The sequence below is a fragment of the Arvicola amphibius genome, chromosome 1, assembly GCF_903992535.2.
Source record: "Arvicola amphibius chromosome 1, mArvAmp1.2, whole genome shotgun sequence".
Classification (NCBI taxonomy): domain Eukaryota; kingdom Metazoa; phylum Chordata; class Mammalia; order Rodentia; family Cricetidae; genus Arvicola; species Arvicola amphibius.
In genome coordinates, this window is record NC_052047.1 from 103,772,867 (window position 1) to 103,797,354 (window position 24,488).

Sequence of the window (24,488 nt, forward strand, 5' to 3'; positions counted from 1 at the left end):
AGTCAGGACGCTTGTCATTTGCCTTCTCTCCAAAACCCTTCCTTGTAGTGCCCCTCACCTCTGAGCGGAGCAAGCAGAGCAAGCGTAGCTAGGCTTCCAGCCCTTTCCTGTAAATGCTCTCATAGCCAGGAGGAGTGCCATATTAAATCAAGACTGATGGAAACCAGGGGCTGTTATTATCCAGCCAAGATGCAGCATGGGAAGCTGGTGGATGCCAGCTCCAGGTGAGAGCGTCTGAAGTTAATTGTACCAGGCTTTTATTAAGAGAATGGTCACTCCCCACAGCTGCTCTCCCGGCAGCCCCTTCGCAGCTCCTCTCAGCTCAGCACCCTCTGCTTCCCTTGGCCCCTTACTTGCCTTGTCTTCTAGGTAAGTGGAGCCCCTCGAACTCAGTCCTGCAGCCTTACTCCATGGGCCCTCAGAAGAGCCAGGCACAACAGCCTGCATCCGTGGAGCCCTCGGAGCTCCTCTCCTGCTTCCTTCCCCCAGCTGGAACAAGTGCAAATCAACTGCTTTCCTTTTTCAGTTTTTTGTTTCTTTTTTTTTCTAACTGACTAACTTTCCACAAGTCTGGGCTCAGAACAGATGCCTTCAAAAAGTGACCATGCCTAGTATGGACAAGGCCCAGTGTTCTGTCCCCAGCAGTGTATAGCAGCACAAATTAAAATGTGATTTAGTACACTATAGTACAAATGCTTCTACACCTTGGCAAAACAACATAAAGCGGTAACATGTGGCCTCATTTAACCCCCAGCACACTGCATATTTTTAAATTATGTAGTTATATACATGAGATATGTGTATAAATGCAGATCCGTATATGCCATGATGCACATGTGTGTGGAAGTCAAAGAGCAACTTTCAGAAGTTGTGCTGTCCTCCCACATAGGCTCTGGGGATTGAAGTCAGGGGTCAGATCTTCAAAGCAAACACTTGAAGCCAGTGAGCCATCTTGCCAGCCCTCCTGTACATTTTTATCAAATAAATCTGATAGACTTTCAGAGATTTTTCTAAATAAATAGCTATTTGAGATTTGACACTTGAGAGGTTCTAGTGTGTTCCAGGAGTTAATTCCATTGGCACCATTTCCAAGACTATCTGGGAAGCTCCCAAGAAAACAATCAGTCATTCATACCCGTTCCCCATGTTCACTTTCATAGTAATTAGAGATTCTTGCCCTTTGTCCAAGAAATTAAAGGAACTTCTTTTTTATTTTTTTATTGATTTTTATTGAGCTCTTCGTTTTTCTCTGCTCCCTTCCCTGCTGCTCCCCTCCCCTTCAACTCTCTCCCAAGGTCCCCATGCTCCCAATTTACTCAGGAGATCTTGTCTTTTTCTACTTCCCATGTAGATTATATCTATGTAAGTTTCTCTTAGGGTCCTTATTGTTGTCTAGGTTCTCTGGGATTGTAGTTTGTGGGCTGGTTTTCTTTATGTTTAAAAACCACTTATGAGTGAGTACATGTGATAATTGTCTTTCTGTGTCTGGGTTACCTCACTCAAAATGATGTTTTCTAGCTCCATCCATTTTCCTGCAAAATGTTATTTTTTTCTGCTGTGTAGTACTCCATTGTGTAAATGTACTATATTTTCCTTATCCATTCTTCGGTGGAGGGGCATTTAGGTTGTTTCCAGGTTCTGGCTATGACAAACAAAGCTGCTATGTACATAGTTGAGCACATGTCCTTGTGTCATGATTGAGCATCCTTTGGATATATACCCAAAAGTGGTATTACTGGGTCTTGAAGAAGGTTGTTTCTTAATTTTCTGAGAAATCACCACACCGACATCCAAAGGGGTAAAGGAACTTCTAAAGCAACATAAGATCATGACCCCATCATGTATGAAGAATACTTGGGGAACCACGATAGTCATCTCACTCACCAAAATGGAATAAAAAGTCTCATTAGGCATTGCCTGGCACAAAGGGGAAAGGTGTGTTCTATGAGGCTGCATAGATGGAAAATACACAGAGACCGAATTCCATGCCATGTAAGGAAAACTGGTGGCCAGAGTTAGCGACGTCTTGTTGTCAAAGAATCTTCAGAAGCAGACGATGTGGAACCAGCACCTGCAGACTGAGCTTCCCAGATAGTGGACACCCAAATGGACTTGGTTCCAGCTTCCACTTAATCCAGGGCACCTCTTCCTTCAGTCTGTGGTTCTCTACCTGTGATTGAATTAATTAAAAGTAATCCTGAACTTGATCCCCCACTCCGACCCCACACCCTGCCAAAAACAAAAAACAGACAACAGATTAGCCAGTTAGTTAACAGATGGAGTAAAGGAAAGTAGTATTTATTCGAGACCAGGACTGGCATCTAGCTCTTGGTTAAGGTGCTTGCCTAGCATGATCAAGAACTGTAGACCCAATCCCCAATCCTGGAAGGAAAAGGAAGGGAAGAGAAAAATATGCTAACATGTTTCATAGGAGTAAGTACTTCGAAGACATCTGAGTCACTCTGACTACCATATTTGCTGCATGCTTCCCTCTGCCAAGTGTTTATCTCATTTCCTCCTTACGCTGCCTACAGGGTGGATGTGAGTACCCTCTCCAGCTCTGGTGAGGGAACTGAGATCCTGGGAGGAAAACTAGCTCAAACAAGGTCACTAGCTCTTAAATGGATGAGGTCACCGGAGTTCATGTCTGTCTACAGAGAAGCTTGGTCATTCTGCCACATAACGAGTTCACTGTGCACCAGAAGAGGAGCCCACCTTCACACGGAAGGTGACTCTAACGTTCATTCACTGGATGACGTGCTGAGTGCACTGCCTGGCACATGGCAGTGTGTAAGTGTGCCCAGGTCATCCTGGCAAACCAAGTTCATCTTGAGCCTCCTTCAGGGTCTGTCCAGCGTTGACACCATTCCAGCGAGTATAGTGTGTGTGTGTGTGTGTGTGTGTGTTGTCACTGGCACCTCCCAGCCCAGTAGGCCTGAGTGCTGAATGGGCTTGTGGGCAGAGAGGAGGAAGAGGCAGATATATGGCTGGAGTTGGCAGAGCCAGGTGATGTATGTGGCGCCTGAGGGAGCTGCACAGTGACACTCTGGATTCCAGCCGGCAAGCGTCACTCCACTGGGATCAGCGCCGAATTATTGCTCCATATGAAACCGAGGACTGATGGGAGCTTTCAGTTACAGACTGATAGCAACAGCCAAAATTGGATTGTTTGCTATTTATTTTTTTTAACTTCTGTCAAGGTCACTACTGTAACAGGAAAACACTACCCAAGCAGCAGGTATTTTTCATCCACTCTTCCCGCAAGAACATTTGCAGCCACAACTTCTGTGACGGGGCCTTACCTAGGCAGCTCTCTCCCAGGAAAGATGCCCACATTACCAGGGCCGCTTAAGACCTGGCATTTCCTTCTCAGTTTAGGGTCTGCCCCACACCCTCAGCACCCTCTGCCTGGTTACCGGTCCTCTAGACTCTTCCAGTGGCCTGTGTCCCAGAAAGCCCCCACCCAAGCAGTCCATATCTTTCCCTTTTCTGAATGTCTGCACCATCCCATCTAGCTGTTAATTCTCTTTTTGTGTCTATCCTTACATTAATGTTTATACTCACCAGATGCTGCTGCTAGGTCATAGTCCGTGTCAGAAACAGCTGGAACCTGCTGTTAGGAAGCACTCTGTGGAGTCAGGATAGGCTTACAGACATTTAGAAACTCTTCCAGTAGCACTTTCAGTGAAAAGTACAGTCATGGATGGAAGCACTTACCCCTGTCGAAGCATGAGGAGAGTGATTGGCTCTGCCCAGGGAGTATTTGTGGATAGACCCTGCTTGTCCTGAAACGTGGGCTAGGGATCATCTGAACCAGCCCTCAGTGGCCATGAGCCAGAGCAGGCCTGGAGCCCCAACCTCTGTAGTTTTCCCCTGCGCGCTGAGGCCAGCCTCCCTGAACCATTTGCTTTCTCTCCCCAGTACATGGAGAAGCAGAGGAAGCGTGAGGCAGAAGAGCGGCGCCGCTTCCCACTAGAGCAGCGGCTGAAGGAGCACATCATTGGCCAGGAGAGTGCCATTGCCACCGTGGGTGCTGGTGAGTCCTCGGCACTGAGCGGGTGGGTGAGAGTCGGGGCAGCTTGTGCTCCACCACAGAGGTGCAAGGCTGCCCCAAAGCCAGAGAGATGTGGTTTTTATTCAGGGTTATCATTTGTGAAGTACCAAGTATTGTCTCAAGCTCTTGGTGTGTTTTAGGTCATTTAGTCCTTATAGCGATACTATGAGATGGACACCGTCAAACACCACTTTACAGAGAAACATGGTTCACCATGTAAGAAATTTGCTCAAGGCTGTTTCCCTGGGCTTAGAATCAAACTCTTGTCATCATCTGGTCCATTAGCCTACCTCCAACTTTTAAGGTGAAACATCTGAGACTCAGAGGAGTGGTAGCTGAGCTGGAACAAGACTTCGGTTTCTATATGCCAGCCAGCCCAGAACTCACTCCCAGACTTTGAGAATGGTTTGCAGCAGCCACATGGCCGGATCTCAAGAAATGCCTTCTTCCCCACTGCTAAAGGGCTCATTCCCATCCTAAGGGCCCCTGCCAAGCACAGCTCTCTCAGCAGATGTGTACACTGGGTACTGCTGAAGGCAGGGCCTCGCCTCTGTTCTAAATCTCAAACCTGTGCCTGTTTCAGGGTGACTTGAGGCAGGTGAGGAAGGAAGCAGTTGCTTGTACCACACTAAACTAATTAGGGGTGGTAAGGTCTCCCCTCAATACAACTGATTCTCCAAGGAGAATCTGCACCAGCAACCACAGTTTCAGGCCTTGGTTTACACCTATGAAATCAGAATTTAGTTTTTATGTTTCGAATAGGCCCTTTAGGCTATCTGCCGCTCAACCAGAGTGTAAACCCTCTATCCTAAACTGTCTGTGCCAGTCCCGCTAACTGGCCCCTCCTCCCATTCCATACCACCCAGTGCCTATCCAGGACTCACCAGTTTCTGCCCACTAAGAAAGGAGCCATCAGGCTGGAATCCAGGCTGCCCTCTTTGGGACATTCTGGGGACACATTAGGGAGTAATTAGAAAATGGTGGCAGTTACCCCAAGACACATTGAGCCCAGCTTTTTACCTCCATCATCCTCATGTATCATGGAAGCTTATGAGCCTTTCACCAGGGGCCTGACTCCTGCAGCAGATGAACAGAGCCCAGGGACCAACGCTGGCGTCCCATACAAAAGTCAGAAGTGACCACTATGTCCAGCTGCCACATACGGGGTAGGAGCCCCACCTGAAGGCCTAACAGAACACACCATTACCCTCAGTGATTCAGCTGACTTTCTCCTGACCTCTGACCTTCACTTCTCAGCAGCCCCTCAAGCTCAGAAGCTAAAACACTCCCAGAAGCACCATTTTACAGGGGCCCTGAGATGCTGCTTTCCTCTGTGTACCTCAGCTTCTTTGGCATCACGTTTCTTGCCTTTATAGTGAAGTACCATGACCAACACCCCATGACTTTGAAGCCCATGTTTTTCTATATGCCACCCAGCCCACAATCTAGTCCCTGTCTTCAAGATGTTTTCTTGGGTCAGGTCCTGTACTCTTGAGATCTCCATTCCCTCAAAGCCTCTCTCTGTCCTGAACTCTGCATGAGGTCAACAGTAAACTGGCTGCCAGAAGGCCCACCCTTTGCCCCATTGTGTATAGATTGTCCCTGCTATGGCTCTGGTGACCCTACACAAAACAGTACCCTTGGGGCCCATGTTGTACAGGGCTGTGCTTTTTTTTTTTAATTTCACTTACTGTGTACCTGCCTTTCTGAGGAGCCACAGTGAGAATGTCCTACCCCATGTTCATTCCTGTGACCAGATCCTAGAAGCTTCTGGATCCCTGGAAGAAGGAGTGAGCAGCCTAGCGGCTGTAGCTGCAAGCCTGGTCAAAGCATGAGACACTTTCCACTCAGGACCCTGGCACCTCAGAACCCCAGTAGACATAGGAGCGTGGGCAGAGGTGGAGGACATTTAGGCATTTCTGGATCCTCCAAGCTAGTGTCGTATTGTGTTAAGGACCATCTGGATGGACACAGAGCCTGGCACCCCATGGGTACCATGAGAATGGGCAGCCAGAGAAGTCCTACAGAATGAATTGATTTGATAAATGGCCATTTATTACCCTTACGAATTGGCTGAAACCAATTTCGGTCACATCAACCCCTGGTAAGTGCTGGGATATTGATTTGTGCAAAGTAATACAGTGAATTTATCAGTGTGATTCCCCAGCTGCGGGGCTTCTAGCAAGGCTGGCGCACAGTTACTGCCTTACAAATGGAGGAGCTAAAGCACCAGCCCTGCAAACCAGGCCCCCAAGGCTGCTCTTGTCTGTTAGGGTCACCAGTTCCATGAGGTCATACAGACTACATGGGCGTGGAAAGTAAGCTTCTCCTTCCAGAACCCAGTCAAGTGATAGAAGATGGCAGACTTCTTGGGAGCTCAGCACAAGTCCCACTCACCTCAGAAAGGCTGTCTGCTGAGCATGTCCAGAACTAAGCCTCCATTCACTAGCCTCTTAGAGTATTTCCTCGGCTCCACCTCCCTTCTCTTCATGGTTCTCAGACCTAGCCTCTCTTTCTCGTCCTGTACAACTTTTACTGATTTCACTGCTGTGATAAAATACCTAACAAGAAGCAAACATAGCGAGCCGGGCGGTGGTGGCGCACGCCTTTAATCCCAGCACTCGGGAGGCAGAGGCAGGCGGATCTCTGTGAGTTCGAGGCCAGCCTGGTCTACAAGAGCTAGTTCCAGGACAGGCTCTAAAAAAGCTGCAGAGAAACCCTGTCTCGAAAAACCAAAAAAAAAAAAAGAAGAAGAAGAAGCAAACATAGCGGGTCGGTGGTGGCGCACGCCTTTTATACCAGCACTTGGGAGACAGAGACAGGCAGATCTCTGTGAGTTTGAGGCCAGTTCAAGAATACAGTCCATAATAGCAGGCAAACCATGGTGACAGGAGCTTCGGGCAGTTGGTAACAGAGCAACCAGTTATTGCTGGTACTTAGTTCACTCTCCTGGTTACTGAGTCTGAGACCCTGCCCGTGAAATGGTACCAATAGATTAGGTTAACTGTGGTGGGCGACTTTTCCCACCACAGTTAACCTAATCTAGAAAAATCTCTGACAGGCATGCCCAGAGGCTTGTCACCTAGGTGAATCTAGAACCTTTCAAGTTGACAGTGTGAACCATCACATCATGATACTCTGATCTGGCCATGCAGTGGCCTCCCCTCCTTCCCCTAGTGTTCCTCTGGGCCGGAGTGACCTTTAGAAAGCATCTGAATAGCACTCCCGTGCTGAAGCCTTTGAGTGGTCCTTATTGTCCTAATGTGGCACATGGGACCCACTGCTGTTGCTGCTGCCACCTCCATCACTGCCTCTGCCCGCAGCACTCACCAGCCACAGCACCCTGCCTTTGCTTTCCTTTCTGAGTCTGTCACTGCTGCCCTCTCTGCCTAAAGCTGCTCCTCTGACCCTCTGCCACCCTGGGATCCGGTCCAGCCCTACACAGTGACCAACCGTTGGGAGCAGTATACTTCAGGCTCTTTGTAAGAAGAGACCAGGACGTGTTGTGTTATCCATTCCCACTCAAAGGAGGTGCTAAAGCGATGTATGAAATTCACTTAAGTGCTGTGTCACTTTGTGCCCCTGTCAACTACTTGAGGAGAGAAGAGAAGCAACAGCCTGCCCTCTAGCAGCTCACAAGCATACTGGAGGGAACACTCATAAGGTTGTTAGTTACAGTGATCCTCCTTGTGGGCAGCAGGTCAACCTGCAGATACCTGGTAGCTTCAGAACTGTGTCTGTATAGGGACATTCCCCCCAGGTCCCAGCAGAGCCTCGGCATTCCCTGCACTCCCACGTGCAACTCCATGCACCACAGCACATCTGCAATGCACATCTGCACATGCATCTGGGCCTGACCACATGCCCTTCCCTGGCAGTGCCTTCCAGCTTTCCCCTGAACGTATGGCCCTTTCCCTGGGCTTCCTGGGAACAGCTGTCATCACTTTGGTGGTTGCTGTCTGCTGAGATCAGGACCTACCACCTGTGTCAGCTATTTCCCAGGGTTGGGTCACAGCTGTACAGAGGTGAATAAAGACAGAGCCCATGTTGATACCGCTTGTAGACACAAGGGTACCTCTGAGCCATGAGCATCTCTGAAGAGCTGGTTCCACGGGAGATGCCACAGCATGGAACAGCTGTGCTCTTGGTTACTTTGGGAATCCTCTCACATGAGACCTTTAGAACTTATCCAGAGGGGCTGGAGAAATGACTCGCCGGTTAAGAGCACTGGCTGCTCTTAAAGAGGACCTGAGTTCAGTTCCCAGTACCCACAATTGGGTGGCTCACAACTGCCTGTAAATCCAACTTCAGGGGTCTGACACCCTCTTCTGGCCTTCACCTACTTCCCTACATGGCATACACACATAAATAAAAATAAATTTAAGCCAAGCGATAGTACCGCACGCCTTTAATCCCAGCACTCAAGGAGACAGGGGCAGGCTGATTTCTATGAGTTAAAGGCCAGCCTGGTCTACAGAGTGAGTTTCAGGACAGCCAGAGATACACAGAGAAACCCTGTCTCAAAAAATAAATAAATAAATTTAAAAATAAAAAGAATTATCAAGAAATATGAGTCAGCTAGCCAGGCTGCTCCAGAACCTTCAGTTGAATGGAAGCAGAACTCTGGGCTGAGAGGAGGCAGCTCTTCTCTCTGCTTTTTCACACAGCAGAGCCTTCTTAGAATGTCCTACTCTACCTCATGCTCAAGTATGGATGCCATCTGGTCACAGGTGCTCCGCCATACTCCCGGCACACCGTCCCATCCGGTCACAGGTGCTCCGCCGTACTCCCGGCACACCGTCCCATCCGGTCACGGATGCTCTGCCATACTCCCGGCACACCGTCCCATCTGGAGCCCTCAGTCTTCATGACAGTGCTTCCTTCAGCAGTGTATGCCAAGTGAATGGCAAAGCTTGTTTGCAGAAAGGATGCATAAGACTCCTAAAGGGCTCAGAAGAGACCAGAATGGCAGAAACCACCAGCAGAACTGTGTCTCACCTGGCCACACTGTCCTCTATAAAATGGGAATTGGAGACTCGGCCTTCCTTTTTACAGTCCTAGAAATACCAAGAATTAATTTAGTCAACAAACATTACACCATCAAACCAATGAGGGCTTAGTTACAATAATCCCAAGGAATCAGCGTGTCTAGCACCGGCCTCCCCAGAACAGATTGAGGTGGGGGCACTTTCTCCCCCAGATACAAGGGCAGTTAGCAGAAGAAAACACCTTACATTGTTTTCCCATATCTGGTTCCTTGATTTCCTCCTGTGTGAAGCAGAGACAGTACATACGTCTTGATATTCTTACACTGTTGAAGGATATTTAAGAATGCTGACACTAGCTGGATATAGTGGCACACGCCTTTAATCCCAGCACTCAGGAGGCAGAGGCAGGTGAATCTTTGTGAGTTCAAAGCCAGCCTGGTCTACAAAGCAAATTCTAGGACAGCTAGGAATACATGGAGAAACCCTGTCTCAAAGAAGATGCTGACACCACGGCAGTTCGTGGTGGCTCCCACCTTTAATTCTAGTACTTGGGAGGAAGAGGCAGGTGGATCTCTTTGAGTTTGAGGCCTGCTCTACAGAGCAATTTCCAAGACAGCCAGGGCTACACAGAGAAACTCTTGTCTCAAAAAACATAAATAAATAAAAAATAAGAAAGAAAGGAAATAAAAAATAGAAAAATTTAAAGTGCTGACCCTAACTGCCACCATTGCTCCCACGGCAGCCCCTGTTACTTTCACCCTAGTCACTGCCCTCTCTGCAGCCTTTCTTCCGCTCTCCTGACCATTGAGTCACTTCTTCTTCATGCAGAGCTGACAGTATATGAGTCTGTGTTCATTGTAGAAGTGAAGAAACGGAAACTGGAAAGGAATGGGTATTTTACTGAGTCAGGCACAAGACTCCAGGCTAGCTCCTCCTAACTCATCATCTCTACCACACCACCCTGTAAATGAATACACACCAGAGAATCGATTGGCTAGGGCCATTTTGGTGGAATTAACCCTGAAGACTTGGTACAGATGCACCCTTCAGTGGCCTTACAGTAAGAGCCCCAGTCAGGAAAAGGCGTCTAGAAGGGACTGACACAAGCAGATGTGCACTGGCATGGCCTGTAAGAGCGGAAGCACGTGGTTGAAACTTGCAGAGTTGGGGCTTTTAGAGGGCATTAGGGAGGAGCTTCTGAGTTGCTCCCAACCCCGGCACTATGGAGAGATCCAACAGTGGGAAAGACAGGACCAGGGGACAGTGTGCTGGATGGCTGAGTGTGCAGATTGGAGGACTACAGAGAGAAAATTTTGAGAGTGAGTCAGGGCTAGGAGAACTGCCTCCCTCTGCTGTGTTCCTAACACAGTCTGTGCTCTTCTGATTATGTTCCTATGAACCTGAGCAGGTTTCCTAATGTATATATTCTTTTTTTTTTTTTTTTTTTTTTTTTTTTTTTTTTTCTTTTTTTTTTTTTTTTTGGTTTTTCGAGACAGGGTTTCTCTGCAGCTTTTTTAGAGCCTGTCCTGGAACTAGCTCTTGTAGACCAGGCTGGCCTCAAACTCACAGAGATCCGCCTGCCTCTGCCTCCCGAGTGCTGGGATTAAAGGCGTGCGCCACCACCACCCGGCTTATGTATATATTCTTAACTATAAAACAGGCATCAAGCTCCCTGCCCATCTTGCCCCATATAATCATAGTGAGGAAATGTGACATTACTGATACAGGGGTTCTTTATAAGTTATAAAGCTCTAGCCAAGTAAGTTGCACATTTGCTGAGCCACGGAAAGAGCATCAGCACCATGGCCACATGGATGTCTCCGTCTGGCCTCTTCCCAGGACTCTTCCGGGCTCCCCAGCCTTAGTTAGTGCTTAGCCACCCAGCCAGCCACACACACCCTGGGGCTCTCGCCTTTTCCAGTTTTTTCTGGCTGCCTTCATTTTTCATCCTGTCGGACTCCATCTGCTTGGCCGTTTTTCTCTTCAGATATTATTAGAAATATCCAGAGTTATAATTGTTTAATGGTTGGCATTTCGCCTGTTTCACAGGGACCCCAGAGCAGGCCCACCCCAAACTCATGCCCTGGGTCTGGCAGAATTGACCAGGGACAGCTGTGCAGTGGAGTCTGCCTGGCATTATAAAGAGCTCTCTCCCAGGTGCATTATTAGAAAGGAAGGGGAAAGATGGCCCCAGGCGTAATTCAATTCCACATTCTCCATGGTGAGTTTTTTTTTTCTTGTGCTGCACAGCCCAGGAATGGGCTAGGACGCTACCCCAAAAGAACAGCCAAGAGCAGAACCTCACAAATGTGATACCCTGCCTGAGGGGGCCATACCACCTGTCTGAGTGATGCTGGGTCCTTCTGCCTCCCCAGATAAACAAAGCCTAACCCTGCTCCAGGCTTCCTCTGTTCTCAATACAGATTCTCATCTCTGCCAGCTTTTGGGAGAATGCTGACCCTTTCTCAGCCCTGCCTTTATATATGTATGTTCACACATAGCATCCACAGAGTCTTAACTTCTTCCGTTTTACTACCTGGACCTGTCCCCAAATACCCTCAACCCTAGTTCCATGTTTCTGTTGGCACAAGGGCTTGGCACTCAGGCAGGCTTGGGGTTTCCCCTTTTAGCCCTGGGTTCAGGCCCATGAGGTCTCAGCCAGTTAGAGCAGATCCAGATGCCAGCCCAGGGGAGCAATCAGGCCGTTTCCCCAGCCCCTTCTCCTGGAGCAACTCCTGGCAGCATAGGTGGCTACTCTGGATTCCATGGGTTTGCACGGCTTCCATCTGTTGCTGGAAGGTGAGGAAGATGACAAGCACAGGCCTGAAAGCCTTAGACAGGTTGTCCAGACTCGGTCGGCTCCTACCTACCCCTTATGTTCATGTCATCATCCTCTGCCCCCCTCACTTTGTGCCAGCACCTCTGCAGATCCTGTCAGCCCCCGAGATCTGTCATCAGCTCTGCAGCTGCTTTGAAACTCAACTGCATAACACTTGGGAGCTTGACTCCTCAAGATTGGCAGGCACATCCCTAGGCCTGTTGACTTCTCTACTGAGTAAGTTTCCAGGCCTTGTGCTCTGACACTCTGGGGACCAGAGCAGACACACGGTTCCATCTGCAGACAGACCCTGATGGTGCACAGTGCTCTGTACTCTTGTGTCCTCTTCCTGCTCCTAACCACAGTGTTTCTGTTGGTACAACCCAAATTTGATCTCGCTTCTTACAGCAGCTGTATTGGGATTTTTTTTTTTTAATAAAGACAAGTTTTGGGAAAGAAGCAACTCTTGTATGATTTAAACAAGTCTCTTTATCCATCTTTCTCTTTCCTGTTCCAGATAATGGAGTTAAAAATCCTTTTCCTTCAGTGTTTTGTGGGTTTCCAGTTGTGCCTAGTGTTCAATAGAATACTCTTATTACGGTCCTGCCTGTCCTACTTAAGCCTGATTCTCCCACTCCACACTGAGACTCAGCTTCTTCACCTCTTGAAGCAGAGCCTCAAGAACTTAGTACAGATCTGCCCCGCTCCTCACCCCCAGGGTTAGCAGAAATGAACCCCAAGCTCTACACTACCCTTGATTAGCCCCAGAAATGATTTTGGCTGTTTCCACTTCTTAAATCACAACAGAGCAGACATTGGTTTCCCCAAATCTTGCACCTCCCTGGGCCCCTAGAGGCATCACCATAAAATCTTCCCTCTACTTCTCCAAGTGATAGAGGGGTGACCAGTGAGAGTTAACATTCCTCTCAGATTCTCCTTCACCAGTCCCCCACCCCCTTCACCTCCATTCACCATCCACCCGCCTCACGGTTTCCCTAGCAACGCTGAGTGCTCATCCTGGAAAACTTTATCCGAAATCTGCTCTGGGCAGCTTTCCAAATCCATGCTAACCTGATTAGGTGTCTCTAGGGACCTTGCCAGCTAATCAGATTAGGCAGCACTAATGGTAGTGAGGACTTTGAGTGGGCACAGAGCAGTAAAACATATTGTATACTTAGTGATAATTATCCTGCCTTTTGTGTCATTGATTTATCTGTCTCCCTCCCCATCCCATGTTGTGTGTTTGGCCGTAGCAATCCGGAGGAAGGAGAATGGCTGGTACGATGAGGAGCACCCTCTGGTCTTCCTCTTCTTGGGATCATCTGGAATAGGTAATCACAGGCAGATCGCTTAGCCACTGGGGCAGAAGAGCTGGAGAAGCTCCCGAAACAGCTGCCCAGACTACAGAGCTACCAAGAAAAGAAGACCTGGGCTTCTTAATCATGTTCCATGTTACCAAGAGCTGGAATTGCTACTCCTTCCCCTGTCATGGTTCAAGGGCGAATTTACTTGGTGCACCAGATCCAGGGGCTCCCTTTGGGGACAACTGAGCCACCTTAATTGCCTGGCACATGAGCTGTACTTGGGGCAGCTTACCTCTGTGTGTGTGTGGGGGGGGGGGGCTCAGGAAAACTGTTCTAGTAGTCAGCTGGGCTGTACCCTCTGAGATAATTCTCTGCCTTTCCTCCACCCATACCATGGTCTCGATGGGTGTCTCATGGTCTCACCACCACCTTTTCCCCTCCCAGCAACTTCATGGATCTGACTTCATGGATTTTTTTTCTCAGATCCCAAAAAGTTGATAACCCTGATCATGAAGCTATAGTGGTTTTATCATCGTTCTAGATGGCCCTTCCAAGATCCCACTTTGCCACAAGAAGATCTGTGGAGCGCGTGGGAAGTACTCTATTCTCAGCCATTTCTTGGCTCGAGGTTTCAGGATCTAACTGAGTGGCTAGATCCTGAGTGTGCACAAGAGATGCAGAGCAAGAGGCAATAAGCAGGGCACTCAGGAAGAGATGCAGTTTGTGCTGAGCTCCAAAGGATGAGTTGGTTTATGAGTCCTCCTGCCTGTCCCCACTCTGAGGGTGCTGCTACAGAGAAAAGCCCTTGGTTCCATCACAGGAAAATTGGGAGACAGTCCAGACTTTCATTGTGGTCCCAACTTGACCATTTATTTTCTGGGTGACCAATTTTGGGAGAGCTTTTGAATCTCAGCTCCCTGTCCATAGGAGTACTTGTCAGGGTCCATGTATTCCTAGTGTTCTTTTTAAGACAGGGTCTCTCTACATAGCCCTACCTGTCCTGGAGCTCACTGTGTAGATCCATCCTTCTGCCTCTGCCTCCTGAGTGCTGGGACCAAAGATGTGAGCCACCACTCCTGGCCCTAGTGTTCTTTCACGCCGAAGACCGTTGCCTGGGCCTGATCCACCTCATCCCCTTATTCCTAGGGAAAACCGAACTGGCCAAGCAGACTGCCAAGTATATGCACAAAGATGCCAAAAAGGTAAGGAATTAAGACCAAGGTCTAGTCGACAAGCCAGGGAAACCTTGCCGTTCATGACTGTTGTCCTGAAATCTAAGCAGCAGCTGAAGAGCTGGCCCTGGCCCCAGAAACAGGCCTCAGCTGTAGCCAAGACTGGCTCCAGGAATCATGTCTTCTTGCCGCAGCTTCTGCAGCTGAGAGATGAAAATGGCCGTCCTTAGCTGACCTGAGTTAGGGCTCTTGGGAGGAATAGACGATATTTCAACCACACGTAGCTGAGCACCCGGCCCATGCCAAGCTAATAGTGTGTATTATATTGAGGCCTCTGCGGGAGCTCAGGCTAGCTCAGTGCTCCTTGGGAGGCAATGGAGAAAACAAGTGGAATCGTGTGGTGTCTGCTGCGTCTCTATCTAGCCTGTGTCCTCAACTGGGACTGCCGCTCTGCTCCTTCTTGTAGCCCAGAGCCGTGGGCTCTCCCCAGCAAAGAGCCATTCCCAGCTCCATTTATCCACATCTGGCTTTTAAAGGCCTTGGGTGACAGGATGCTTTTGAAAAATCAGTCCTGGTGACAGTACAAAATACTCAGTGAAAGCTTAAATATCGTCCCAACATTATGGCTTAGTTTCCCTTTTCTAAGACGTTGCCCAAGACTTCAATGCACTTGCCTGGTTTCGTGTACATCTCCCCACTTCCCCACCCTCCACATGCAAAGAAGGGTTGCTTAGGCCCTTTCCAGCCAAGTAGCCCAGCAGTCAAGTCCTGAACTTCTATCCCTTGTGGCCCCTGCTCCCTTGCCACCTCTCTGAGGATCCTTGGAGCCAGGCTGTGTGGGCGTCTTCTGTGGATCAGCTAGCAGAAAAATGTAAACCTTCGTCGCTGGCAGACCCACTAGCCAGGAAGGCAGGCTAGAAGTGTGTGGCGTGCTGATGTTCTCCAACCGAAATAGCAGCTTTAGACAGTTCATCAGGTTGGCAGCGATTGAAACAATTAGCACTCTGGAAAGGGCCATAAACTACAAGACTATTAGGAAAGATACAGTTACAGGCAGGAACCACCTGATTAGGGATGAAGAATTCTAAGTGGCTTAATTTTAATACTATCAGAAAGGTTAATATTTAATTACAAATTATAATCTCTTTATCCATGCTGTCTTAATGTATCTTCATACACACTGGAAATAGGAGAGTATCTGCTGATCTGCTGCTGGAGAAGACCAGTGATACGGGTACTTTTTAGGCGGAACATCTAAATAGGAGACAGAGTTTACTCCCATTCAGGGTGTCCCACAAGTGGGATGGTGTCTTCCATCAGTACATGCCTCCCCGAGAATGAAAGTATCCCTGTGTCCTGCCTACGCCTGCTGTTTGACAGTGAGCTGCGGTGCACCAAGCTCCAGAGCCAGGGACCCTTGACTGGAGTTCCAGCTGTTTTCTCAGGGCAGAACTCTCCAGCTGTGGCTGAGGTTGTGTTGAGCATCACCTTCCTCCTGTCCCCAGTAGTGTCCTCCTGCTGTGTTCTCACTTGATCCTGAGGAGCTTAGCACAGTGCTGACTTAGGTCTGCTTTTTAGTTGAGAAAACTGAAGCTTTGGAGTCGAGGCGTGAACCCGGAGTCCAGCCTTCCACTCTTCTCAGTACCATTATTCTCTGCTGCTCTGGGGTGAGGATTTAAAGTGTTTAAATGTTTCGCAAACGAAAATGAGGTGCCTAACAGCCCCCCCAAACACTTACTAAATCCTAGGTGATTCTTCTATAAAACCCCTGATCTGTGCAGCCCCCTGGGCCAACTCATTACAGAATGTGTTTACACAGACATTGTCTGCCCACGGAACATTCGTGTTTGAAGCATGCCTTCAAAATCCAAGAGAACCCTGGACTGTAAGCTGACTGACCAGTGTTCCTGGCACCTCCTGGACACTCCATAAAGCAAAAAGTGTTAGGTTTGAGCCCTGTGTCACATGGGTCATCACAGGCAGGAGCTCTCTTCCTGTGCCTCCGAGCGCTGGCCTGCCTCTCTGCTCCTCGTTTTACTGGCTTGTGAAGAGACGCTAGTGCCTCACCGCCTCACAAGACATTGTAGCTGTACATTGGTAGCAGGTCTACTTCTGAACTTGTTGGCTTTCCTTCCCTCGGCTTCTGCACTAATTCGCCCCAGCTAGACAGCCTTGTTAGCTCTCATCAGAGTTAATAATCCTTGAGAAAGAACCTTTTGTTCTGTGATGTCGTCATAAGGTCAGGTACTAGAGCCCAAAAGACTTTTGAGTGTTCGTGTCTGTATGGTTACAGGGTAAGAACTAGTGTTTGGTCTCCTCCCCTGTGGAATTGGCTGACTCTGTTTCACCAGTGTCTAAGTAATAGGTTCCGTATTGGTCCATAGCACGCTAGATCAGTGAGACAGTGATGGCAAACGGTGAGCGCCATTACTCAGAGCGTTGCATGTTACCCAGAGTGCAGTCAGTGCGTGTTGGATGAGCCCTTGGTTGCTGTTATCTACAGAGCACCAGGTTAAAGTCACATGTCACCAAACAGGCAGTGGTGGTGCACGCCTTTAGTCTCAGCACTCAGAAGGCAGAGGCAGGCTGTTTTCCGTGAGTTCAAGGCCAGTTTAAAGCTAGTGCCAGGACAGCCAGGGCTGCTACATAGAGAAACCCCAGGGGCAGGGGGTGTCACATGTAACCAGAAAGATTCTAGCCAAGAATATTAAGCGCAAAAACTTGTCCAAGCTACTCAGCAAGACTCTGAAATACACTCAGAGTAACTGGGGTGAGAGCACTTGGCTAGGAGCCACTGCTCTGTACTTCTGGGCCCTGTGACAGCCCTTCTGAGCACCAGCCTCTGAGCCTTCCAAGTGAAGACTTCTGAGAAGCCAGCTGCTTGGAAGACGAGGAAATGAAGCACAGTACTTGTCATAATTAAAAACTTGTCAGCAAAGCCTGCCTGACCTTCGTTTTTCCTGCTTACCACAGGTTTATAGTTCTAATGCATGTCGTAGCTTCCTCAGGACATTGCTGGGCAGATGTGAGCTGCCATCATCAGCACTCTGAACCTTTCCAGAAGCTTCTGTGAATGTTGCTCATGCCCCATGAACTGAGAGCAGTCCCCACCCCACATAGCCTTAATAATAGTCTTTCTAAGACCTTCCTTCCTAGTGGCTTAGGTCTCTGCTTAGGCCCCAGCTGACTTGAGGAGAGGAGTCAAGAGCCAGTGTTGCCCAGGAGAGACTGGCTTGAGGGCTAAAGCCACAGCCAGTGACAGCGCTGGGTCTGAGCACGTCCCTCCCTGTGCCTGTGTACAGTGACGGGACAGATAACTCAGACCACTTGCTGAATGCCTGGCCGGAATACAGCTGTGCCTGCCGTCTCCTGAGTGTCCTGCTGCCATGTGCCCTCAGCTCCTGGGAGCAGCAGAACTCTACATTCTTTGAGAGTTCAGGAAGGAGAGGGGAGCAGAAGTTTTCAGTAGCCAGGTACCCATGACAAGGAAGGGGTTCTCTACCTCTGCCAAATCACATGCCCTAGCATCTCTTTCCTGGCACTAACTGTGGCCTTCTCCCTAAAGGGCTACTTTCTGAGCCACATGCCCATGGTGGAGAGAGGAGACCTGCAGGGTCATCATACATATCTAAGGGGAAAAAATGAAAACGATAGCTTATGTCATAGACCTCCCACAGCCTTGCAAAGTCCAGGAGCTATGGAGCCCTGTCCTTCATCTTCACTGGTGCTGCTGACCTTGACCGTGCCTGCCAGCTCTGCTCAGTCAGCTACTCAAAGATGAGAACGTCAGTTCTGAGCGCGTGTGGAGCACCCTCTGGGAATGTGGGAGGAGGAGACCAACAGAAGCTACCTGAGGGAAGGGACGTGGTGGACCATATTTCAAAAGGCAGAGATGTGATCTGGCCTTGCTAAGGTGTCAGGAGGGAGAGTGAGTGACCAGAGAAGAAGGTAAAAGCAGAAAGTGTACATGGGATGGCAGACGTCTCAAGCGATCATGGCCTGAAGGCCTAGGATAGTTGAGAGCCCTGGCCTGGGCCCTTCCCCTGCCTCCTGTCTCATATTGACAGACCTCCTGCATCTTTCCATGCAGGGCTTCATCCGGCTCGACATGTCTGAGTTCCAGGAGCGACATGAGGTGAGACAGTCTCAGGGAAGTGTGGCTAGGAGGGCCTGTTGTCATGGCTACTTTGGTGTTTTGTTTGATGTGTCACTTGAGCCTTTGGCTTCCAGTAAAATCAGCAGCCTTAGGATCTGTCCTGGGACATGGGGGTTACATGCGCAATAGAGTCACTGATGCCTTCTACACCACATTTATTCTGAAGGAAACTGGCCCTGTTAATACTGCATGCAGCCATCTTCCCACACTGGCCTCGTATTGTAGGCTAAGAACGCAAAAAGAAGCCAGGCGGTGGTGGCACACGCCTTTAATCCCAGCACTCAGGAGGCAGAGGCGTGCCAATCTCTGAGTTCGAGTTTGGTCTTCAGAGTCTGTTCTGTAGAGCAAGTTCTGGGGCATCCAAGGCTGTACAGAGAAGCTCCGTCAGAGAGAGAGCCCTTCCTAACATGATTTTGCCCTACCCCAGGTAGCCAAGTTTATTGGCTCTCCACCAGGCTACATCGGACATGAAGAGGGTGGCCAGCTGACCAAGAAGCTGAAACAGTGCCCCAACGCAGTTGTCCTCTTCGATGAAGTGGACAAGGCCCATCCAGATGTGCTCACCATTATGCTGCAGCTGTTTGATGAGGTAAAAGCAGACTAGGCCAAGGTGAATAGTAGGGACACAGCATTAATGGGGGTTGCAGGCAACAGGAGCCTAGGGCCCAGAGCCTGTCTGGTTGATCCTCTGTTTACTGCTCTCTCCTCCCATGTATACTTAGTTACTTGGGCAATCTGACTCCATCCCCTCTCTGGGCAGGCCCAAGTGAGGCACTTGAAAGGAAACCAACCAGATTTCATGGCTACCAAACTGCCTTCCAGAGGTGCCATGGGGTAGGGGTGAGGGAGACAGGAAGTTTAGGTCTAGCCCTGCTCCTGACTGACTTTATAACCGTCACTGCTCATCTCTAGATATCAGTGACAAACAAGGAGGTTGGAGGTTGCAGTATTGAGTGCGTGCGCGCGTGCGTGCGTGTGTGCGTGTGTGTGTGTGTGTGTGTGTGTGTGTGTGTTGCCCACAGAGGCCAGAAGAGGGCATCAGAAGTTACAGATAGTAATTACTATGTGGGTTCTGGGAATCAAACCTAGGTCCTCTGGACAAGTAGCCAGTGCTCTTAACTGCTGAGCCAGTTTTCTGGGTCTGCACTAGTTCTTTTAAAATGATAGCCACGTTATTTGTAATGAAATGGTGTGACTGGTGTTCATAGGGCCCATCTCCTTACAGACTGGGCAGTCCTTCCACTAGTCAGGGTGAGCTAGAAATAAGAACTTGCTCTTTTTTTTTTAATATTTATTTATTTATTATGCATACAATATTCTGTCTGTGTGTATGTCTGCAGGCCAGAAGAGGGCACCAGACCCCATTACAGATGGTTGTGAGCCACCATGTGGTTGCTGGGAATTGAACTCAGGACCTTTGGAAGAGCAGGCAATGTTCTTAACCTCTGAGCCATCTCTCCAGCCCTTTTTTTTTTTTTTTTTTTTTTTGAGACAGGGTTTCTCTGTAGCTTTGGAGCCTGTCCTGGAACTTGCTCCCATAGACCAGACTGACCTTGAACTCACAGATATTAGCCTGCCTCTGCCTCTGTGCTGGGATTAAAGGTGTATGCCATCACTGCCCAATAAGAACTTGCTTTTCTTGGTGCATTTGATGTGTTCCTCTAGTAAAGATTTACAGATGTCTTTGCTGATTACTGTGATAGCCAGGAAGAAATTAGCTCATTTCTTACAGGCAAAATACCAAAGTTCAGAGAAGGTCTGAGTGGTAAGTGCACAGCGGCAGCTTCTGTGAAAATGGGGGTGGTCTGTGGTACATGTGATCCCAGAGCGCTTCCCTGTGCCTGTCTCCTTGAGAGGGTAGGCTCTACCCATTTCAGGGCCCCTGCCCTACCAGGAGATGCTAAGAGCTGCACTAGCTGGCATCGTGTGCAGATGGGGTCACGTTGGCCTTTGGTCCCCTCCAGCTTTGCTTCCAATGTCCCATGAGGCACAGGGAGAGGTCACAGGATCCAAATGTCCCTGCCCACCAGCTGCAACCACCTTCCACCAACAGGCCCGAGTACATTCGTGTGACTAGCCCTTGGTCCTCTGCAGGCCAGCTGGCCAGGAAGACGACGGCTCACCTGGGGAAAGGCAAACACTCTGCCCCTGTCCTGCCAGGATTAGTAGGATTCAAACTAAGTTTGGCCTTGAAAGAAAGCCAGTGAGGAGGTAATGAGGCTCGCAGTGCTGGACGCCTGGGCCAGGTACTGACCCTGGACAGTGATGAGCAGCCCGGCCCCTCCCCAGGGGTCCTGGATGGAGTGGAACACTCAGTGACAGTCCCCTTGCCTGTGTGCGCCCCTGCCACTGCTGTCACAACTGTCCATTGTTAGTGTACAGATGACCAAGCCTCTGCTCCCTTCACCCGGCTACTTTCAGAACCCTGTACTTTTATTCCTGTTTCTTCCTTTTGCTCCTTTTCCTATTCTTTGGTGTACCTGCCTCTAGGAGAGATGGCTTCCTCAATGTCACTTCTGGAAAGAACTGAAAATTCAAAAAAAAAAAATTCCCAAAGTGCTTAGAGGAACCTCGCCATCTAGTCCTCCTTGCCAGGATGGAGAACAACTCCAAAGATAAGCTGAATATGGTGGCCTACACCCATAATCCCAGCACTAAGGAAATGGAGGCAGGAGCATCAAGAGTTCAAGTTCATCATCATCTACATAATAAGTATGAAGCTAGGCATGCCTGCATGGGACCCTGTCATTAAATGATAGATAGATGGATTGATGGATGGATGGATGGATGGATGGATGGATGGATGGATGGATGGATGGGAGATAGATAGATTGTAGGTAGGTAGATGATTGATAGATAGATAGATAGATAGATAGATAGATAGATAGATAGATAGATAGAGATAGATAGATAGATAGATAGATAGATAGATAGATAGATAGATAGATAGAGAGAGAGATAGATAGATAATAGATGGGTGGGTGGGTAGATGGATGGATAGATAGATAGGTAGATAGATAGATAATAGATACTCAAGGCAATTCGGCAATGACTAAAGTGCTTGCTTTTCAGTTCCTAGCATCTAGCAGGAAATATTTCATCTGGCTCACAGCTACCTGTATCTCCAACTCCAAAGGATCTAGTGCCCTCTTTTGACCTCTGTTGGCACCCACATGTGCATAGTGTACACTATATATCAAAAAGAGCCAGGCACAGTGGCGCACGCCTTTAATCCCGGGACTTGGAAGGCAGAAGCAAATGAATCTCTGTAAGTCTGAGGTCAGCTTGGTTTTACATAGTGAGTTCCAGAAAGCTACATATTGCCTTAAAAACAAGAAATAAAAGATGTAAAAAATAAGAACTGTCTGACTTTAGCAGATGTCATTAGCCACAGGAATAACAGCTGTCTAACCATTTGCCCAGCCTGGCTTCCAGAAGCTCTTCACCAAGGACCATGTGTGGTCCTGATAATCATCCTCTAAGATGCCTTCCCTTTCACTGTGCAGTGACCAGGGCTTTCCTTCATCATCATCATCATGATTGTTTCCTGATCTCACTGACCCTCTAGGCCAGGATCATGAGAAGGCTCAGAAATTCCAACACAGTGGGCCTCCAAAGGAAGTGTGTTTGACTGGGAGTCAGACTGGCCACTGGAAGCCAGGAATGCTAGGTGCCAGAAGTAGGGGCACCTCACCTGGAGGCCTCAGTTGGTAAAGCCATTGTCAGGATGTGAGTCATATGCCCAGAGAGCTTGAGTGGGAGGCAGCAGCAGAGGGACTTGGGGAACAGCTGTCTGATGGAGCCTACCCAGCTACCAGCTTCATCCTTACCAGGGCCGCCTGACAGATGGCAAGGGGAAGACCATTGACTGCAAGGATGCCATCTTCATCATGACTTCCAATGTAGCCAGTGATGAGATCGCCCAGCATGCACTACAACTGAGGCAGGAAGCTTTGGAGATGAGCCGAAATCGAATTGCCGAAAACCTTGGTATGATGTGTGGCCTGGGCTATCCAGGGAAGTGATCTGAGCACAGGCATATCTGGGGCAGAAATGGAATTGAAACCCTTAGAGTAGAAAGTAGGCATCATCCCAGAGAGTAGTGGGGACAGGAGATAGTGCCCCACCCTCAGTAAAGCCCGGGTCCACCAGTTTACAGGATGGCTTCAGACCCACCCCCCAGCCCTAGGAACCAGGGAGATACATACTCAGCGGGTCAGAAATTAGGGAAGTGGGCAAGGCCTCACATACAAGAGTCATGGAGATGTTATCAGAGAGGCCGCTTCTGCCTTTCTCCTCTGGAAGAGCCTGCAAGCCTCTTTGCTGGGTCAGAGCTGTCTTCTACCCCAACCCTCCCAAACCTGAGTTAGTGTTTTGTGACATCTGCAAGCCAAAGGGCCTCAGAAGTCAGCTGAAGTGCTCAAGACAAAGCGGTTTTTCCCTGGGGCGGTCCTGAGTGTGATGGGTAAATACTTTATGATCTGTCTTCACAGGGGACGTCCAGATTAATGACAAAATCACCATCTCAAAGAACTTCAAGGAGAATGTGATCCGTCCCATTCTGAAAGTGAGTTTTTCTTTTGGCTTCCTGCTGGGGCTTGGGGACAAGGAACCACTCTAGAAATATGGAAGTCCCTATCTCTCTCATTGGTCCAGAAATATCCCCACTATCACTGAGTGCCTCTACCCTTTACCTGTCTCTGCAGGCTCACTTCCGGAGAGATGAGTTTCTGGGACGGATCAATGAGATTGTCTACTTCCTCCCTTTTTGCCACTCAGAGCTTATCCAGTTGGTCAACAAGGAACTGAACTTCTGGGCCAAGAGAGTAAGAGAAGACTGACTGCCGGTGGGTGGGGATCAGATATATGGGGCCTGTTTTTAAATGTGGTGTGGAGCCAGTGGTCCTGGGGGCACAGTCTCTCAAGGCCCCTTCAGACCATGTGCCTAGAGCTAGAAGGTGCTGGGCAACATGCAGACAATTCTCTCTCTGACCTACCTCAGGCCAAGCAGAGACACAACATCACACTACTGTGGGACCGCGAGGTGGCAGATGTGTTGGTTGATGGCTACAACGTCCACTATGGCGCCCGGTCCATCAAGCATGAGGTGAGCACAGAGGCCTGAGACAAACACGGAACCTCTACACCTTCCCCCCCCGGTACTCCAGACCCAACTTCCATGCTCAGCCGGTCTCCCTGAAATTATCTATACCAACAGTGAACAGAAGCCCCTTCAGAACTAAAAATAAAAAATCATTAATTCAGACTAGTCTCTAGTCAGGTGGTGGTGGTGTACGCCTTTAATCTTAGCACTTAGGAGGCAGAGGCAGAGGCAGGCGGATCTCTGAGTTCAAGGCCATCCTGGTCTACAGAGCAAGTTCCAGGACATCCAGGGCTACAGAGAGAAACCCTGTCTCAAAAACAAAACACTAGTCTCTAAGCAGGGTGAATAAGTATGAATCCTCATTAGAGGACCTGGACCAAGAGACTCGAAAACTAACGCCGTGGAGCCTTTAGCAGTTACTGGTGAGCTAGTTGCCATTAAAGCCCAATTTGCAAGTGAGAACTGTGGCTCTGAGGTTTGTGACTTGCCCGGACAGTAAGCCATAGAGGCCAGCTCCTGACTGAAGCTGCAGGTCAGATACAGGCTAAGGCAGTGATGGCCCTATCACCTTCCTCCATGCAGGTAGAGCGCCGTGTGGTAAACCAGCTGGCAGCAGCCTATGAGCAGGACCTATTGCCAGGGGGCTGCACCCTGCGCATCACCGTGGAGGACTCAGACAAGCACCTCCTCAAGAGCCCTGACCTGCCTTCACCCGAGGCTGAGAAGCGTCCGCCCACATTGCGTCTGGAGATCATTGATAAGGACAGCAAGACCCGCAAACTGGACATCCGGGCACCACTCCACCCTGAAAAGGTGTGCTACACCATCTAGCATCCACCTGCCTGTGTGTACCCTGAACATCTAATAAAGACCCCTTGCTGTGACATGGCAA

At 49.1% G+C, this 24,488-nt stretch overlaps 1 protein-coding gene across 1 annotated transcript in view; it reads left to right on the forward strand.

Moving 5' to 3' along the window:
* Positions 1-24,488, forward strand: part of Clpb (caseinolytic mitochondrial matrix peptidase chaperone subunit B) — a 126,986-nt gene extending 102,498 nt beyond the window's left edge. The window contains exons 7-16 of the mRNA XM_038328074.2: positions 3,922-4,036; positions 13,114-13,191; positions 14,311-14,366; positions 18,427-18,471; positions 18,920-19,081; positions 22,326-22,482; positions 22,986-23,059; positions 23,199-23,318; positions 23,495-23,599; positions 24,179-24,488. Coding sequence (XP_038184002.1) covers positions 3,922-4,036; positions 13,114-13,191; positions 14,311-14,366; positions 18,427-18,471; positions 18,920-19,081; positions 22,326-22,482; positions 22,986-23,059; positions 23,199-23,318; positions 23,495-23,599; positions 24,179-24,427 — 1,161 coding nt within the window. The 3' untranslated portion in view covers positions 24,428-24,488. The remainder of the gene's footprint in view (positions 1-3,921; positions 4,037-13,113; positions 13,192-14,310; positions 14,367-18,426; positions 18,472-18,919; positions 19,082-22,325; positions 22,483-22,985; positions 23,060-23,198; positions 23,319-23,494; positions 23,600-24,178) is intronic.